Below are 20,500 nucleotides of genomic sequence, written 5' to 3'. Positions count from 1 at the left end.
TTTCACTGTTTGTAGCGCCCTCTATTATCTGTAAAAACGTAACAATATATCTATTTTGCGAGAATTTATTTATGTAAAGATGTATCAAACTGCACAAAAGCTCATAAAACATTAACGCTATTGCACAATATTTGTTGTAGTTGGATTATAATACAGGTGTGCTTAATTTTATAGGTACAATTATGAATTTTTTTGAGCGTACAGACGCCGCCAAACCTTTTAAGCATAAAATGATCCTGTCATGAAATGGTTGTTGTACTGCATGTTCGCTACTATCGCGGCTTCAAGCCAACCAGATTTCGTGTTTCGACTTCGCGTCGCGTCCAATAAAAGTGGCGGCGCGCGCGCCAACTGCTCCGCGCGTTTGGCGCTTGTTTGCTTGCTTGACCTCGCTTCCCTTCCTCGGTATATCCGGTGTGTCTCTGTGTATGTGCGCGATGAGGTGACTGCCGCCGGATCGCTCTCTCGCATTTAGGATTTCTATTTCGCTGTCGCAACGGCACCCCGGAGCAAAATAAGTCAAAGAAAACGCCAAGCTTGTTTCTTCGACGCCTGCAGGCAGCCCCCTCCCCCGCCCACCCCACAGCCGCCCAAACAGGTGTCGTACCACCGCGTCGTCGTTCACGTACTTTACATGCTATCGCAGTTTCAGCGGCGTTGCCGCCGTTCCCATCGCGTTACCCCTGCGACAACCTGTGCCGCTGCTCGACAGCATTCCCGCATGGCAACATCGCGCACGACCGCCCGCTTCATTCTTGGGTAGCGTGCTCGCTCGATACGCCTGGAAAGCGATCAGCCCGCGAGAGCGCAATGGACGAAGAGGACGCCACTACGGCCACTGCGACGGCGTCGTCCGCGGACAACAGCCCCGCTCATGTTCGAAGAAGGGGCGTCGGTGGTGATGGCAGTGCGCGCGGCAACAGACTCGCCCGCGGTATGGCGTCTTGCAACTGTGCCTCGTACTGCTACTTCTCGCTCGCCCTGGTGTTGTTTTCGCTGGGGACGGTGCTCACTATACTCGTGCTCGATGACAGCGAACAGATGTTTCCCAACCTGACTCACATGTGGCTCATCGGGCCGATATTCATCAGTTCGGGACTGATGTTTGCCGTGAAAACGATCATGTACCTGCGCAGGGAGACGATGATCGCCTACTTGGCAAGGCAGCACTCTCTACTACGCGTAAGTATGCGTTGGTATACCCGTACTGGTTTGCCTGATTATTTATTCGTCGGCGTTTTGTTTACACTTTATTGACGCGTAGATCGCGCGCTTGGCTAGCGATCGCGAACGTTTTTGGTGCAGCGTCCGAATAAGCGGGTCACGCTCCAGTTTGCTTGGTCAACGCCTCCTATTATATAGGAGGCGTTGGCTTGGTGTACGCGCGCGCATTATGTGTCACTGGAAGAACTGCATTGCCTCTATTGCACCCCGTTGACGTCACATGTGGGGTCGTTTCGAAGAGCACGTAATGCACCAATCTTTCGTTTTCAGTGTCCTTGTGGTTCTGAGCCGTCGTAGGGCGTAGCTAGCGGAGTATCGGCTCGACTTCGGCCGGAATTCGTCACAAAAAGCAGCTGACAGTGGTGCAGCGTGAGCGCCTAGTTCCGTGGCCGTTGTCTCGTGAACCTCGTTTTTTTCCCCCCCTTTATTTTCCCCGTTGTCTTTGGAACTTTTGCCTTTGACATTTGTCACATCGCATTCTTTGTCCAAAGCGTAACGAAGCGCACTGCCAATGATTTTCCTTTGAGTCCCTGCGTGTTTGCGGGTTCAAACGAACAATCCTTCACCTTTTGCCTCGTAGGTATACAATGCCTCTCACTCAGGCTTGTTGCCAGGGGCGACAAGTACACTTATATGCATAGTTGTACATGTGTTTTCTTGAGGTTAAACACACCTAATCCCTTGCAGGTCCCTGATTGATTAAAGTGTTTGTGAGCGAAATGCAGAACAGTTTACAATGAATCCGCTGCCTCCATGAACACTTTGCTTCTAGCTGGAGCCTGGCACAGCCACAACATCTGCTACACAGTTGACTCAGCTGTGACTGAGTCATATGAAAGGACTGACAGTGCTTTGTGCATTGCTACCATGGTAACACTTGACACATGTCATTTTAACTGGCGTCAGCTTTACTTTTCCTTGTATTTTTGTGCTGTTTTGCCAACAGCAATTGCACATTTGCTCGTATCAGAGAAACGCCACACAGAAAGAAGCGTCCACGAAAGTTCAGGTGGAAACCTGCTGCTCTAAGTACAAAAAGAAAATGTGCACTGGCATTAAGTTACTCCTAATAATGGTGCATTCTTTAATCACTCGATGAAACACCATTAAATAGGATGAGCGCTGACAGAGGTACAGGAAGCCATGATGTGTTGGATCAATCTGTGTGTAATAGAATGGCATAAACACAAAGTCTGCTCTGGACATGAATGCACTTTGAAGATCAGCATTTAGACATGTGCCTTAGTGTTGCATTCGACCTATGGTAGATGCTTAGTCTGATTCTGCATTTTGAAGCTAGCGTTGAACAGGGACAGCTGGGGCTTATGATTTGATTCTATAGTAGATGTTATGCCGCCATCAGTTATCATTCAATGTTGAGGTTATAAGTAAGATAAGTAACGTGGTTGTTGGCATTGGTGGTTGCTTTCCCTACATGTGCCTACATGTTCCATTGCAGTCACGCTTAGGGCATCAGACTGCTCTGCAATCAGTAGTTTCTCACTTATGTGGAAAGCTGAGGATGTCAATAACACACCTCACATGTGTCAATACCATTGCTGTTATCAAACACGCTTCATGCTCCCTGCAGGCATGTACCTAGCATACATAATTGGGATGTGTCATACATATTGGTATGGCAGGAAATAGTGATGCAAGGAAAACGTCCGCCAGTAGTTTCGCAATCTCTGTTGGTGTCCATTGCGAATGCTCACAAAGCTTCTGGCTCTAAACATAGTTGTGCAAGTGTACGTTTCCTAATTGGAAAGGTCAGCATTAGGAAATGGTAATGAGGAGTCTGGTGTGGAGAATTGTCATGAGCGCTACAGTGTCTCGTAGTCGGCTTACAGAAGGAGAATGCAGTGGTGAGAAAAAGAGAATACTTCAGATATCCCTCTGGGCGCCAATTCATCTCATTAATTGAAACTTTAGTTTTGCCATATTTCTTTATTTTCCATATTGCCATATTTCTTGCATTTTCGGAATAGCTAAAATCTGGCACGCTCTGGCAGAACAGGCTAAGACTTTTCAATTTTTCAGTGAGTTTCGTCAAGTGCACAGACTCGACACATGAACTTTACGAAAGCATTAGATGTAAAATATATATATATATGGAGGCCGCATTTCGGTGGGGGCGTGCCTCATAATCAAATCGTGGTTTTGGCACATAAAACCCCATAAGCAAATTTTTTTTCGAATTTGAGAAAATCAGCTCTTTTATATTCTGCATACTCTTGGTGCAAAAGCGAAACTGTTACAAGCGGGAAGCTACACTGATTCACCATTTACTCTGAGAAACTGATACTGTACTGAAACGTAAAGGGCCCTCAGACACTGCCGGGCTATATTTGGTGCAGAAACACGTGCACAGAAGCTCTACCACTGAAACTTTTGTTTCATTGCCGCAGAAAGTTGTATGCCAGTATAGCTGGCTGCAACATTACAGAACATCTCAGATGAAGCCATTCATATGCAACAGACTCAGCATGTGGCATCATGGAAACACTGGCTCGTGGTTTGCACACACTGTGAATTGTCTAGATGGCACTGCAGTTTTTCTTAATCATGTTAAAATTGTGTGACTTTTAATTTAGTTTGGTGATGCATTTCTGGACACACCTTACTGTTAGTGCATTGTTGCACTAGTGCAAGTGTATTAAATTTTGTTCGAAGAGTTGCTATTATACTTCTTATTATTTTTAAATGATTTTTTTCCTCTCCATAGCATCATATACGGGCTAGCTTGTACCAGAACCGCCATTGCCTTGGTTGTCTAGATGCAACGGTGTAGTATTCAACAAAATAAAACAAGTAGCTTTGTGATTAACTGTCTAGACGTACATCCTCGTGCAGCCAGTAGGTTTTTGGCGCAGCTGTGAAGTGCAAGCAAAAGGGTGCCATCAGAGAAAAATGGCTGTTGGGGAGTCACCTTGTGGATGGAAAACTGTATGGAGCCCTTCTCCTGTTTTTGCATGACCAGCTGGTTTTGCCAGCTGATGCTGAGGCTGTTCCTCCAGTTCGTTCAGTTTTTTTTTTTTTTTTCAATCCAGTTGTTCTCTTCCCGGGAGTGAACGATAAAAGCCAGCTAGCCAGCTGCTCGCATTGGTTGGTTGAACTATGAGGCAAACATTATCGATGTTTTAATGTTTGTGTTTTGTTTCCTAGGACTTGGGTGTGCAACCACAGATGTGGTGGATTCCTATTTGCTCGCCAAAGTGCGTCCAGTTGTTGCTCTGCTAGCAGCTCTTTGCCCAACTCCACGCTTAGCCCGTGTAGCAGCTCTTTGCCCAACTCCACGCTTAGCCCGTGTGGTAACACTGCTGGTGTTTGACTGTCTTTAACTGTTTGTGTTTAAAATGTTTCCTTGTAAACACGTCGCATGCTAGTGAGCTTGGTAAAAGATTGCCTAAACATCCATTATGCGACAGAATGTTCAATTACTGCGCCAACTATACTGCTTTGGATTGCCGACTCCTTGAGTAGATGAAGTCGGGGAGGGGGGAGGCGAAGGCCGGCGTAGTCGTTGTCAGAAGCCACTAGTCTGTACATGCCACAAGGTTGAACAAGTGTTGCATCTTTATGATGGCCTGACTAACATGGCTACTATGTGGACATAGGTGTCGCAAATGGTTAGGGCCTATAACAGAATTTGTACTCCAACAAAAACGAAACCGCTTTTACGTTAATGATAATGCGATGGAACACAAATAAGAATCTGCAAAGAAAGCTGACGGGTATAAAGAAAAGGAAACGCAGTCTCTTTATTGCTATCCATTAGATCAAAAAGCTAAAGTCGGGACATTTGTCCGTCCCGACTGGGTCGCATCGGGACACACAACATTTGCTTAAAAGTCGTCCCTGTCCGCCTTGCGTCATGGCATCATACTTTGCTGATTAATCTATCACTACAGCTACTACCACTAGTCTTCTACATTTTAATTGCACTTGGTTTGAAACCTCGAAAATAGTCCCAGGGCACAGATCAGCCTGTGTAAATGGTGGCTTGTACTAGTTGCATATTGAGGGGCAAGTAGGTTTTGGAAAAGCTTGCATGAGGACAAGTTGTTGGCAGGTAGAGCAAGTTTTAATGCAACAGATGATCGCACTGAGTATTGCAGAATGTTGGATTTCGGTTTTCATGGCGTGAACTATGCTCTGTGTGGAATACTTTCTCTCCATTGCTTATTGCTCGCATTTGCAACAAGAAAAAAGTATGTCGCATATGAAAGAAGGGCGTAGGTGTGTGTCCTGCAGTTTCATGTAAAATTAAGTTTCATACCTTATGTCACAATGTACTTCTATAGCTACTGTAGTTGCATAGCTTCTGCAGCATTGCCTTAAACTTCAACTTCATTTCGCATTTGTACGAGGTACAGAGGACACGGACATAAAACCACAAATTTGGCTTAAATAGCTCTGTGTCCACTATCATTATTTTCTTTAACACCACATAGAAAAATGTGCATTAATACAATAGATGATCATCTGTATAAGTACATGGCGTGTGACCTAGCAAAAGATTATACATGTAAAATATGTGTGTTGAGAGGATGTGCAAGTTCAAAGTCATTTTTGCCAGCAGCAAACGCCGACATGGATGCAGAAACATGCATATCATACAAGTTAAACAAGAACACCAAAATACAAAACACAAATAAATTTATTTCGCATAAAGGGCCCCCCCATAGCAAATTTTGGTTATATAATGGAAGTTGTTACATGTCCTCTAGAAAGTGCTCTGCCGCAAAAATTTTTCAAATCAGCTCGTTAGTAGCCGCGATCGAAATATTTCAGTGCCGCGAACCCATGATTTCAGCAGGCAGGCTCCACTGCCAAGCAAGACACTCTCTCCACTCGCCCCGTCTAGCCTCCGCAAGAGAAATTCCTTAACTGCGTTCTCCCATACCGGACCTCGAGAATTCCGTGACACATGCTTCCATGACGCATGCGTCACGGGCCATGCCTTCATCTTTTTTTTTCTTTTTTTGGCACTGCGTATTTTCAGACGCCATCACACGTGCAAGCTGTTGTCTCATTTCGCGCAGGGCTCGATTTTGCACGCTGTACACAAGGACACATGACTAGCGGTATAATTCAGTGCTACACAATTACTTAGGTAGAACAAACGGATCACAGAGCATGATTGCACGCTCAAACACGGTAGAAAATGGTATAGTTTCGTTACCTGTGCACGTGAGTGCATGACCGTGGGAACAAGCAGACGAAGCGGAAGTACATCTCTCTTGCTTTGGTGCGAAGTAAAACAGAAAAACGTGCAGACATTCCATTTGTATATTTTATTTTTTCTCTAAACTTCAGTTGATCAATTCAAGCAACAGATCACACATTTAAGAGATGCTGCCTTGAATAATTCTCGAAGTCACGTGTCACGACGAGCGACGTCACACTACGGACATGAGTATGTCACCGTCCAGCTTGGAGCACGGTTGCCACGAGGGATAGGGAAAACGGCATTCGGATTGAAATTTCAGACATTTCCGCAGCACGTAGCAATCTAATTCTTTGCAAACTCGATCGTCAGCGCACATTGTATGCTCTGCGCTTGTTAGCTCAAAAGGACCAGGCCTGGTGAGGGGCCCCTATAAAACAGCATTAATAGAAATGCATCTATAAGTACGCCACTGTGCAATTGCTGCTTAAACTACATGTTGATTGAAACAGAAAAAGAAAACAAACAGAGGACACATAGCACATGCAAATAAAATTGTTAATGACAAGTTTAGACACATAATTGAAAGGATAAGAACTCTTGTTAATAATGAAGAGACTTAAGCAATTATGGTAACGCACGGCACAGCAGTTGAGTCCTGTAGTTTGTTTTTGAATGTTCAAAATGCCAAGTTTCTCTGTGTCGTGTGCTTCAGCTGCTTGTGTTCAATATTAGTTTCGACTGGTATTTGAAGAAAGTTGACATTGCTTTTTTTTTTCATTAAAAAGTAATTTTTGTAGAATTGTGTCATAGACAATTTGATAAGAATTATATCTAATCTATGAAGAAAGGGTCAGTTTGTGCATCGAATGAAAAGTTTGAAATTACACGGATGGGTTTCTTTGACAATAAAACAAGAATGTCGACGTTACAGCTGGTCATGTTACCCTATACGAGATGACAATAATTTACATGAGATAGAAAAGAGAATTACAAAGTAGGAGCTTTACTCTTAATGGTAACAGGGAGCATAGTCTTATTATTATCTCAACAACTCGAGTGAGCTTGTTAGTAATGATGTTAACATGGCCATTTAACAGCGCATTCTCTTGGAAAATTATGCTTAAGCTTTTAACTGATGGTACTAACTCTACCATAGAAGTTCTTATATTTAGACGTCCATCAGTGCTCTGCCCTTTGTTCTTTGACTGAAAGAACACACCTATTGTTTTGGTAGCATTGATAGTTCACGAGTTTAATGAGCTCCGTTTATTTATTTGTTCCAGTGTAGCATTAGCAGTACTTAGCAGATCTTGCACATTTTTAGAAGCTTTAAGTAAACTAGTGTCATCAACACGGATAACATATTGTGCTGTGCTGTTGATGTTAGTTGTATCGTTTATGTATAGGTTAAACAATAATGGCCCTAGATTGCTTCCTTGAGGCACCTGAGCGAATACAGGCAAATTATTTGAACACTGGTCACATATAATAATGTTCTGATGTCTGTACTCTAAATAACTTCTGTAATTAAGTTCAGAAATGTTCCCCTCAAACCATAAATGTCATGTTTTGTTAGTAGGCTACTGTGATTAATAGTATTGAAAGCCTTTGAAAAATTAATAGAGATGCCGAGTGCGAGTGAATTTTCTTCAGAGCTTCACAGAATGACGTCTTTTGCAACAGTAAAGTTACTTCCATCCGGTGACCTTTTGTAAACCCGAACTGGTAATCTGTAATCACATTGTGCTTGCTACAAAATGAGGTTGTTCTTGTATTAATAAACTTCTCAAGACATTTAGAGAAAAATAGCCAGGAGAGAAATTGGCCTATAATTAGTCCTTGTTTATATAGCCAGATTTTAAATTTGCTGTTACCTTTGCGATTTGCTTTGCGATGCAGAAACATGCCATTCACCAATGAAAGATTGTACACATGATCCATGCTACAAGACAGGACAGATTAGGCATAGACATGCTCTGCTGGACGAATCTGCAAATCATCAATGCCACAACTACTGCTGTTGTGAAGGCTTTAAAATGTGCTGTAGATTTCATGAGCGTTAGCGGGGCTTAGGAATGCAGTTTCAACACTTTTTGTTTTTACGTATTCTATGCAGCGAGGATTGCACGCGATGATTTACTGGGAACATAAATAATTGTTGAATGTGTCAGCCCATGCTGTGCCTGGTGTCAGCTAATTATTCATTACTAACTCTTACAGTCTGTCTGGCTGCTTATTTACACCAATTAATCACTTCAGTTTTTCTTTCCCAAGTAATATTGGCTCTCATCATTTGCATATTAAATAATTTCTCAATATATTGCTCTTTCGCTACTCTTACAATGCCATCAACATTATTCCGGAGTTATTTAAGCTCTGCTAAATCTGTTGCAGTCCTTGTGCCTAGGAATTATTTGAAAACATCATCTTCTTTTATCAAATTCGACGTACTGTCAGTAATCCAAAGTTTCCTTGCTTTTTATGGTTTTTATTTTTGCATTTAAATGTATTTGTGCAAGCGTCCTCAAAAGCTCATAAAAACTATTTGTATGCCTTGTCCCAGTCTTTTCTATTATATGCATCTTGCCAGTTTGTCCATAATATTTAGTTGCGAAATTTCTGAAGTGTGAATGGGTTCTCAAGTGAATGGAATTCTCAAGTGTGAATGCTACAGCATGAGCCGGGCGAGGAGAAGAGGAGGAAGACGTTAGCTGGCGGAATGCGTCGTCGAAAGCAGATGTCCAGTTGAAAGGGACGGCTTTTTGGAGAAGACATGTTAGGGGGTTCACCATGTCGGCGAATCTTGGGATGAAACGACGAAAATAGGAGCACAGGCCCAAGAAACTCCTCAACTCCTGCACTGACTTCGGTGCTTCGAAGGAGCTGACTGCCTCAATCTTCCATGGATCTGGCCTCACACCATTTTTGACGACCAGATGCCCAAGTACTAACGTCTCGGCTTCCCCGAAACGACATTTCTTGGAATTTAGGATCAAGCCGGCTTGTTTGACACAATCCAGGACAAGACTGAGACGACTGTTATGCTCACTCAATGTGCTGCCAAAAATCACCACATCGTCGAGGTAGCACAAACAAATTTTCCATTTAAGTCCTTGGAGGATAGCGTCCATGAATCGTTCGAATGTTGCTGGCGCGTTACAAAGGCCGATTAGCACATCGTTAAATTCATAGCGACCGTCTGGTGTCACGAAGGCCGTTTTCTCCTTATCGTCTGGGTACATGGGTATCTGCCAATACCCCGATCGCAAATCCAGTGATGAAATGTAGGCAGCGGAATGTAGACAATCGATGACATCATCAATTCTAGGAAGTAGGTACACATCCTTTTTGGTGGCCGCGTTCAGTTTCCTGTAATCAACGCAGAACCGCCACGATCCTTCCTTCTTTTTTACTAAGATTACTGGGACTGCCCACGGACTAGAGGACTTTTGAACAACACTTTTTCATAGCATGTCTTTTGCCCGTTCAGCGATAACTGTCCTCTCTGTTGAAGAACCACGGTAAGGCTTTTGCCAAATGGGGTGCGCAGATCCGTTGTCAATTCTGTGGCGAGCACGAGAACGCGGGAGTGAAGCCTGCTTGTCGCCTTGTGTGAAATTGAACACAGAAAGATGTGCCCACAAAACTTATGTGAGAGCGTGGTGCTCATGTAAGGGCAGCGCCTTGTTGATCATCCGTAGGATCTGCTCTTCAGAAGTGCTTCGGTGGGCATCGCTAGTATGAGACTGCTCCTCCTCGCTTAGAACTGCAATGAAGCTGCAAGTAATCTTGTCAAATTCAGCGAGCTTCATATCACGCGGGAGGACAGCAGGGACGCAAGAACAACTGAAAGTCCACAAATTTGAGGCGCCATTCACTGCTCTCAACAGAGAGCGTGGTACAAGTACATCTTTCTTTGCACAGCTGAACGTAAGTGGCTGGACTTGCGCGTCAAACGATGAAAGGTCGGCAGCAGCGAAATTGACAGGGATACGTGACAGCAACCAAGGCGGTAGCAGCAAATAGTTCGAAACAACAGAATAGTTTTTCTCTGGTAAGGTTGTGTCGGCAAGGATGGCGAGAAGCGTGCTATTCAAAGTAATTTCACCTGTGCCACAGTTAACGGATGCACCACAATCCTGAAGAAAGTCAATCCCGAGAATCACATATGAGTGCACCGCGGTAGTACGAGAAATTCTGTTTTAACATCCTCTCCTCCGAATAAAACACTTGCAACACAAATACCAAGGGGAACTAGGCACTCTCCACTGACACCACGAAACGTCACACCATCATTCCACGGGAACATAACTTTCTGACCCAGCCTCTCTTTGAAAGTCACACTCATGACGGAAACGGTAGCACCAGTATCCAATAATGCTGTTGCAGGTATAGTACTATCAATTAACACACGCACTTTGTTCTTCACCATCATAATAGGCAGAGGAGTATTTCACAGAGACTCGGACTGTCCGGCGACCTTACCTCCATCAGCCACGCTGGCTAGTTTCCCGACGGTGGTGGTGACATAGCATGTTGCCATGGTGATGGTGAATAGCGTTGGCGACTGGTTGGGGGCGTGAGGCTGCAGTCTGAAGCTGGCAAGCCACTCCTTCTACTATATTGACGGAAGGTATTCCGCGGTGGCGTGCCTGTGGTGTTTGCAGTATCAGGGTCTGTTGGCCAACGGTCGTCATAACTGGCACGTTCAAAATTAGGCTCAGCTGGTGGTGGACCATAAGTTGTTGTCTGTCAGCGCCGGTGACAAAAACGAGCAATGTGTCCTGAGGCGCCACAGCTGTAACATACAGGCGATGCGCGACCGACGTTGTAAGCCTCGGGGTAAACCCTGTGACGCTGCGAATAATAAACGCGATCTTCCGAATTCCGATTCGTGGTTGAAGCTCGACGAGTTCGTTGATCGTGCGTCATGTCGTCTGGAAAGGAACGTCGGTGCTGTCGCAGCTGATTGACTCGACAGTCTGCAACGCCTGGCATGACAGACAATGTGGACACAGCAGATGCATGTTCTTGAGGTTGGTTGGAAGTGCAACCAAGCTGTTTGACATCCGCCCCTTTGGTGTGTCGTTCAAGTTCTTCGCAGACAATTTGTCTTATAATTGTCGTTATTATCAACGCTTGTCACTGTTGTGACATTCGCTAACCTGCCAAACTTTGCATGATAGGGCGCAGCTTCAAGACCTCAAATGTGTTGCAATGCTTGTTGAGGTCGACAACCGAGGTGAGACTCTCCTTTCCGATTAAATAAGTGTAAACATCCTTGGCTATGCCTTTGAGAAGGTGTCCAATTTTTACCTCTTCGGACATTCGAGGATTGACTGTTTTACAAAGCTTCAGGATCGCCTCTATGTACGTAGTACAGGTCTCACCTGGGACATGAGCGTGCTGAAGCAATGTCTGCTCCGCCTGCTTCCTTTTCATGGTGGAATCGCCAATGCACTCTGTGAGGTCAAGCTGTCCCATGTTGTGATGGTACTCGAACCACACTGACGTAGTGTGAGTAAGGAACAGAACAACATTGTTGAGCTGAGCCGTGGAGTTCCAGCCGTTGTACTTACTCACACGCTTGTAGTTGGTGAGCCATTCCTCCACGTCCTCGCCGAATTTTCCTGAGAAAGGGCGGGGCTCCATCTGATGCATCCAGGTGCCGGTTGTTCACAGTGGAGCAGCCAGAGAAGGGTGTTCTTAAGTGGTGTCGGAGGCAGTCGAGCGAGGCGTCGGCTCCGGCGTGGCACTTGCTGCAGCAGCTCCGTCATCTTGGTCGAAGTATCCCGCACCTCCACCACAAAACTGTTACGGTTAATGTTGAACCGGCTTTATTTAAAGGACGAGGTTGATGGTGAAGTAAAAATGGCGTCCCGAGGCTGTGCCAGCTAACGTCTTCCTCCTCTTCTCCTCACCCGGCTCATGCATAGCAATGTCTTGAAATGTGAAGTATAGCTTTGCAAAGATTCCAGGACAACACAGATGAATTAGCAAGTAAAAAACAGTCTTGTGATTGGTTACGTTAGCAGTGATTACACCTGACTCAACGTTTTGTTATCAAAATTTGTGATGAAAACAATGATTATACTTTTGCAGACACCTTGTATGAGTATGACTAGTAATTGTATTAATTCATGCATTTGATTCAACTATCCACAGTGTGTTTCTGTGAAGTGGGCTATCGTGCAAAAGGTTAATATTTATCATCATCATCATCAGCCTATCTTATGTCCACTGCAGGATGAAGGCCTCTCCCTGTGATCTCCAATTATCGCTGTCCACCGCCAACCGATTCCAACTAGCGCTTGTGAATGTCCTAATTTCATCGCCCCACCTAGTTCTCTGCCGTCCTCAACTGCGTTTCCCTTCTCTTGGTGCCCATTCTGTAACCCTTATGGTCCAACGGTTATCTAACCTGCGCATTACATGACCTGCCCAGCTCCATTTCTTTCTCTTAATGTCAATTATAATATCGGCTATACCCGTTTGCTCTCCGATCCAAACTGCTCTCTTTCTGTCCCTTAGCATTACGCCTAGCATTCTTCATTCCATCGCTCTTTGCGCAGTCCTTAACTAGCTCTCAAGCTTCTTTGTCAGTCTCCAAGTCATATGTCAGCACCAGTAAAATGCACTGATTGTACACCTTCCATTTCAACGATAATGGTAAGCTTCCAGTCAGGAGCTGACAATGTCTGCTATACGCACGCCAACCCATTTTTATTCTTCTGTGAATTTCCTTCTCATGATCAGGGTTCCCTGTGATTTAACTGACCTAAGTAAACTTACTCCTTCGCAGACTATAGAGGCTAACTGCTGATGCTAAACTCTTGTTCCCTTGCCCGGGTATTGATCATATTTATGTTAATATTTATGTCGCCACCCAAAACTAAACTGTAGTTCTTATTGTTAACCCTGGATAACAGATCATCACTGTACTTCAGAAAACTAACTGCAGTTCCTCCTGAAGGGCGATACAACACAGAAAAAATGCTAAAATCATGAAGAACAATCAAATATTCAAAATCAGCAGTAATTTGATTAAAATCGTTCAACAATTCGCACTGCAGGCCATTTCTAGTCAACAATAGAACACTGCTACCTTTCTTATTGCATTGATTCAGATAATGACAGACATAGCCTGGTATTTGCAATACTTCTCCTTCATTGCAATACCATATTTTGCACAGCATAACAGCATCAACTAAAATGCCAGAGAAAGCAATGCATTTAAGTCATGTTCTTTATTGCATGCAGACTGTGTACTTAAATGTAAGAAAGATGTGCACTTAGTCCTCTTAGGAAATTCTTTACAAACTTCGCATGGTGCGAACAACTTTCCAGACATGTTTAATTGGTGCAACAGGGATGAAGCCTAATGCACACGTGGGAGCGCTGCTCTTATGTTTTCAGTGTCTTGAAACACAGATATGCGCAGTACCCGTGAAGCTTAATTTTTCTGTGGAAAAGTTTGCCATCCCTAGTCCATGCATATTCCTACTGCTTTCCTTTCTGTCGTTCGACAACTTGCCTGAGAAGCTTTTTTGGTGTCGAGCACAAATGCTTGTTTACAAAAACCAAGGCGTGACTAGTGTGCCGCAGAACAGTGGCAGATATGCACTTTTTTCGTGTTTTTTCAATGAACCACCATTGGCTAGCTTATCTGGACAACAACATAAGGACCAGAGGCACCGGAAAATTATACCCCGTAACTAGAGTCAACAATGCTTCCTGCGGACTTGGCTTGCATAATTCTGCCTAACATACACGAAGCGCAGTCAGAGTCTGCAGTGTTTCCAGGCTGTAGTCTTCAGTACACCGTTCTCAAGTGCTGCGCATTTCTCTCCGAAATCCCCAACTGCATTGTAACATAGTTGCGTGTGCCCGCTGATGAAGAAGGAGACCTTTGGTGCTCTGCTTCTCTTTTAATGCTGGTCAGTGTCAGGCAGGTGGGGAGAGACCCTTATAAGTTCAACTAACGTCTACGTAAGCATTTACTTTTTAGGTCAAATTGCCCGGCGCGTTGCCATTAACAGCAACGCGTGTTAATGCTGCCATGTCTTGAGGAAACAAGAGAGCAGGGTTCATTTGCTTCCTTGAAATCCTTGGATATTCTTGAATTTGGAAAAAGAGATTCAAGGGCCCTTAAAACTCCTTTAAAGTAAATGTGTGCCTTCAATTGCGTTTAAATTGAGGTTGGGCACGACTTTTTAACATTGAAGTAACAATCTCGGCATCGGGGCTATGCCATGGCCATGTCTATCGAAACAATCCTTGGTGTTTTCTTTTCAGAGTGTCGCTGAGTGATGCCATGTGGCGTGTCCACAGCCATCAGTGTCAAGCTAGTTTAAAGTGTCGTTGCCATCGTGGAATTGTAGGAGGCCAGATCAAGCGACCAAGCCGTACCACTATTTTTGTTGTATTGCTAGCTGGTACTCACTGCAGTCATCATGGCTCATTTCGAGCCCTACGCTCTAGAAATGCCTAAAGAAAAGTGAGCTTCATACATTTGGCTTTAACACCATACACCATTAAGCCATACTTACCATTCATGCTAAGTCACCACTAAGTCATCCGCACAAGGCCATACACCACTAGGCATCATTCTAGAAGGCAATTGACATCACTGTGATAGGGAAGTCAACATTGAAAAGTAACAGAAGAGATTGAAGTTCATCGAACTCTATAGCTGCCTAGCTGCAAGAAATTGCAGCTGAGGAGGAAATCTTACTATGTTCTAGTAAATGTGTTCATTAGGTATGTTCCCCTGCCTTGAATTTTGGGCTTTAGCATCCTTGAAATCCTTCAATTGTCTTTGATTTTTTAGTAAAGTTTTGTGTACGAACTCCATGTAAGCCAATGTGCTTTTGAAGCCAGAAATGTCGCAGTTTTGCCCAAAAGGCGAAGCATTAGTAATGATAGCAAAGTATTGACAACTACACGAAGTAAGGTTTGTCGTCTTATTGGCTGTTTAAGTTGCAGTTAAAATTTACTCACAAATTAAATTAACAAGCAGGGGTCACTCATGCACAGGCAAACACGAACTGATCTCACTGGATGACCACAGATGATCGTCGCAGTGGAAGCAGCAGTGAGTGAATTTTCCTTCATACAGCCTCTCGCTTTAACGCACATGAGATACCTGAGGCTGGCCTAGCTTTTGCACCCACTACAAGCTACCTCCAAGGTAGGGCTAAAAGAGGGAGGTGCGCTCTCACCTGGCTCCCCCCCCCTGCCCCTCCATTGCGCACACATGAAGACGGTGCACAACAAGCCACCATCCTTCGCAGCTCACCCTCACGCCTACAGCATAAGGCGTGCAGCCGCAATCTTAGCACACTTGGACTTTATGCATAACCTCATGGCGACATCAACAACTCCAGTGAAAATTCACCTGGAGTGACCATCGCAATAAACAGGCTCCCCCAAAAAAGCATATTGAAGTGCTAAAAGCGAAAATTGGCCTATATAGGCACAAACAATGGAAATAGGCATTTATGTTCAATCAGTGTTAAGTCAGTGTCAATGTCAGTGCTAAGCCACATCTTAACCCATAATTTGTGCCACACCCGAGGGCACGGGATTGAATCCCAGCCATGGAGGCCGCATCTCTATGGAGGCGAAATGCAAAAATTCTCATGTACCACGCCATGGGTAGGTACGTGGTACCCCAGGTGGTAAAAATTAATCCATAGTCCCCCACTACGGTGTGCCTCATAATCATATCTTGGTTTTGGCACTTAAAGGCTCCATAAATTTTTTTTAAGCCTCAATTCGTGCTTGTACACCGAAATGATGGGGCCTTTATGTGTGGGAACAAATGGGCATTTGGTTATAATCTGGTCTCTATAACACACTCCTGTATATCATGCACACACGCACCTTTTATAAATTCAAAATAGAAAACAGAAATGACATGAGAGCTCCTAAACAGAGTAGAAATGTACTGTGCACTTGATTTTCTACCAAGAAAAATGTAGCATGGCTCCGATTCCAGCAATAAGAAAAAGATGGGAACCAGCTAATTTTTCTTTCACAGAATGAAAATTTGTTTGCATTTAATGTCTATCATTGTTCCTCTCAGAAGACACTTTATCCCTGTTTGTAAACCACAAGATATCATTACGGTCCTTAGTCTATTGCGTCTCTGATATCCTGCATTTATCAAACGGTGGTGGCCCATGGCTAGACTAACTGCTTTGCTAGTTCATCCTGTGACCCATGGAGTTCTCCGGAATGTCGGAAGAAAAACAACACAACATGAGTTGCTTAGCATATAAAATAACTTGTCTTTTAAAGGAGGTTTTATAATCAAAAACTGAAAGTGACGTGTCGCCATCGTCATACTATGTGAGAACCTGTTCTTCACCATCTTCTAGGCTGGCTTTGATGGTAGGCTTGTGAATGCCATGAACGTGGTTTTGGTTTTGCGTCTGTTAGCAATGTGCATGCAATTTTCATACCAGTTTTCTTGGAAAGAAAGGTGCATCAGAATTTGGTAAACGCTGTAATCATTCAAAATTGTGAGCTACTGTTTTCACTTAAATATCTTCTCAGGGCAGGCTGAAAATAGTTGTTTTCAGTGAAAGAGGATATGCATTTGATGCACTTGCTGTCCCCAAAGCGTCACCATGACAGACACTGCTGCTATTGGGGTCACTATTGGGGTCAGACTCACTTGTGCTGACCTATAAAGTTGTAATTATACCGTAAAGGCCAATTACAGGATTGGGATAAGGATGGTTTTAGTGGTAGAAATGTATTGGCACTGGCCAGGAGCTCTGGTCAGGATCCAATTAATCGAAAAATTGAATGAACTTAGTTGAATTAATGAACATTTTACGCTAATATTGTTTAGCAAACACTACACTATGTTCTTCTTTTGAGGCGCTTGCATATTCTTTGCTTGCATATTCTTTGTTTGATTGTTGTAATGTGATGGTGTACGAGATAACTGAAACGGTAGTTGTTCGTGATATGCAAGCTTCTCTTTTGACTGGACATCCATTTGTGAACGGCAGTACATGCACGTATCAAATGACGTCAATAAGCCTTTTTTAATCATACAATCTTCTTGCACATTTGATAACATTTTTACTTTTGTTTACAACCATCTGAATAAAACAGAGTAATATGGAGAAATCATACAAAAAATTAATTATCAGTAATTGACATGTGGAAATAACGAGGAAATGGGCAAGGGGCGAAGTGATAGCTTGCTGCTGGTGGGAGCCAAACTAGCAGCGTCTGCATAATGCGTTCATTGCTTTTGAGAATTAAGCTATCGTGGCAGCTATCCTCCCGTATACTTTCTTCGGTATTTATACATACGTGCAAGGTTACCCCTCTGACTGTTAGACAGTGCTGCTCGCGGTAGCACTGGCAGCAAATGTGGAACATTCCTTTAATCGTCGGAGTCATATAGTATGTGTGCTCAAGGGCAGGCAAATGGTCAAAAACCCTTCTATGCTACCTCATTGCATCGAGACAGGCAAAGCCAAGGCCTTCAGTATGCAATGAGCGAGAAAAGTAAGAGGAAACGAGGGGCTCAATCTTTTTTTTCTTCCTTATAACCGTATGAAGAAAACATACAATGGAGCTAGAGAAAGCATATAAACTTTTTTGTTTAAGTCTAGAAAACATTTCAAGTTTGTTTTGATATTCAAAGTTCGGTTTTCCTGAATGTTCATATTTGATTTGAGCTGGCTATCTCATTATTTGAACACCACTGTGGCATATTTTTACTGTAACATGGTTTCACGAATGTGAAGGGTTGCGAGTAGTCTTTCACAAATGTCGGACTGACATCTGCGTTGCAGTAAAATGAGCACTTGTCACAGAAGAGCTACAGCCACAAGTGAATGTTTGCAGGTATGTTACGTGTGGAATTCAGTGCAGGCAAATGAATCCGGGCAAACAAGCAGATGGCCTTCTCAGAACCAGACCAAATAAGTGGCATAGCTTGTATAAAAGTAGCATGAAACAGACAGAATAATTCATTCAAAGAATTTCTCATTTTCAATAAAGAAATCCACTCTTTATATCATACTTTTGTATGCTCTTCAGCCAAAAGTTGATTTAATGATTGGATAAAACATTCAGAAACCAATAATTGGCACTACCTTTTCCTTACCATTTAGGGTAATACATACCAAGGAACTCTCCCGAATTTTCTGTAAAGTTTACAATCTTGGGCTCATTTTACAAGTTTACAAAGCTTGTGTTATGTCTTGCAAAAAATCAGTTCTGTTTGACAAGAAGTTTTGCTTGTCAGTCTCCAAACATCCTATGGAAAGTCTTCTGATGCTGAAAGGCTGCAGCATGGGTACTTCATAGCTGCCAACTCTCCTGATTTGTCCGGGGACTCCCGATTTTGTGGATATGGCCATAAACCTCTTGAGAGACTTCCCCAACATCACGGCGGGAAAAAAAAAAAATTGGTCATGCAGCACAGTCATATTTAGTTTCCCTTATGCATTGGGTAGCTAGCTGAACTCGCGTTAAATTCCAAGCCATTTGTGTGTAAGCACTGTAGGCCTAACCCAGCTTGCTTCAAATAGAGACGTGTTGAGGGTGCACGAGGCAAAGGGCTAATATGTGTTGCATAATGACCGGTTCTCTTAAGTCAGCTCCGCCGCTATACAGTATTGTTATGTGGTAATGCATATTAATTGTGGAAAGGGACCACTGTGGCAAGACGTAATACATGTTCGTAATTATACACGCGCAGCCACTCGGAGCTACTTCTTATGTTGTTATGTCCCCTCCCCCTTCCCTTGCAGAAAAAAAATAGGATTCCTTTTTCTTTTGTCATTCTGCAAGGGTTTGTCATTTATCAAAGGCAATGTTTATCATTGTGCTCAGTTTGGTGGTCATTTTCTTTGTTGACGAGTGTCTTGTAGCAATATTGTATGGCGCATTAGAAACATGCCTAACTTTCGCTGTCAAAGCATTCAAGCAGTTTGCCAGTGATGTGTTATTGCCTCACTGATCTTGTAGGTTGAAGTGCACATCTCTCCTTAGAAAGAGGTGAAGGGGAATCAACGGGCCCGATTTTTGTTAATCACAACCATATGCACCCAACAGTAAATGAAGCTGAGGAAAGCATAGGGTGAATTATTTGTTGTTTTAAATTGGCCAGTAGAATTGATAAAGTGAAATCAAAGTGGACGAAAAAAAAAAACAATTTGCTCCTGGTGGGAGCCGAACCTACACCCTCCGCATTACATGTGCGTTGCTCTACCTGTTAAGTTATGGTGGCGGCCATTCCCACGTCCGCGTTATTGGCTGTTTACGTATGTGCACAAGATATCACCTGGGTAGTGTTAGCCGGCGCCACTCATGGTGGCCATGGCGATGGATCTACAACATTTCTTTTGACCGGTGGCAGCGATGTGACACACATCGTTAACTAGCATTGGACATTCAAATTCTGTCGACTAATGTGTGCGATATCTATTTCCAGGAGCTCCATCTCGTGGCCGTGGAGCCAGGCTTGTTGAGGTATGTCTTCCACTGGTATGTTTCGTTGTGAATGCCTCCTCACACAGCTTCTGGAGGATTCATTATTGTTAACATGACAGTTGAGAGTATCGTTGTTTGTGCATACCGTGCAGACAGCAGCTGCATTGGATTAAGTGCAGCCAATGCAATAATTCCTTGCACCTCTTTGCCTGTTTCTGCACAGCAGTGGTATTTCTCTTGAAAAGATGCAAAAGGTTTCCTGACCAGAATTACTGCAGAGTAGGTAAGAGTTTGTAACTTTAAAGGGGCACTGAAGGGAAAAATGAGTTCTTCTGCATCAGTAAATTACCTTTCTACGACACCAAGAACACCACTCTTACCATGATAAGACACTTGGTAAGCCAGAAAAAGCCCAAGAACGAAAGACTGGTGGCAACACCTACTTGCAGTTCTTGCACCTGTGAGGTCATGGATTTTTATGGCATCTTCTAGGGCCTACCTAATTATATAGCGATACAGATTGACTACATGATGTTCTAAAGGAACCAAATAATAAACATGGCAAGTTTTGGGAACCCTTACTCAGCCAATGCGGCCCAAATGCGAAAACATACTTTAGAATCCCTGACGTCATAC

General features: G+C 43.6%; 1 protein-coding gene across 1 annotated transcript in view; it reads left to right on the top strand.

The window, feature by feature from the left end:
- Nucleotides 1-368: 368 nt before the first annotated feature.
- The window catches only part of LOC126538705 (uncharacterized), a 38,072-nt gene continuing 17,940 nt past the window's right edge, over nt 369-20,500 (top strand). Inside the window, exons 1-2 of the mRNA XM_050185425.3 lie at nt 369-1,182; nt 19,866-19,903. Of these exons, the coding sequence (XP_050041382.2) occupies nt 811-1,182; nt 19,866-19,903 (410 nt within the window). The 5' untranslated portion in view covers nt 369-810. The remainder of the gene's footprint in view (nt 1,183-19,865; nt 19,904-20,500) is intronic.

This window comes from Dermacentor andersoni, chromosome 8 (assembly GCF_023375885.2).
Source record: "Dermacentor andersoni chromosome 8, qqDerAnde1_hic_scaffold, whole genome shotgun sequence".
Classification (NCBI taxonomy): Eukaryota; Metazoa; Arthropoda; class Arachnida; order Ixodida; family Ixodidae; genus Dermacentor; species Dermacentor andersoni.
The sequence above is the reverse complement of the archived record's forward strand: the minus strand, read 5'-3'. Positions and strand labels throughout refer to the sequence as shown.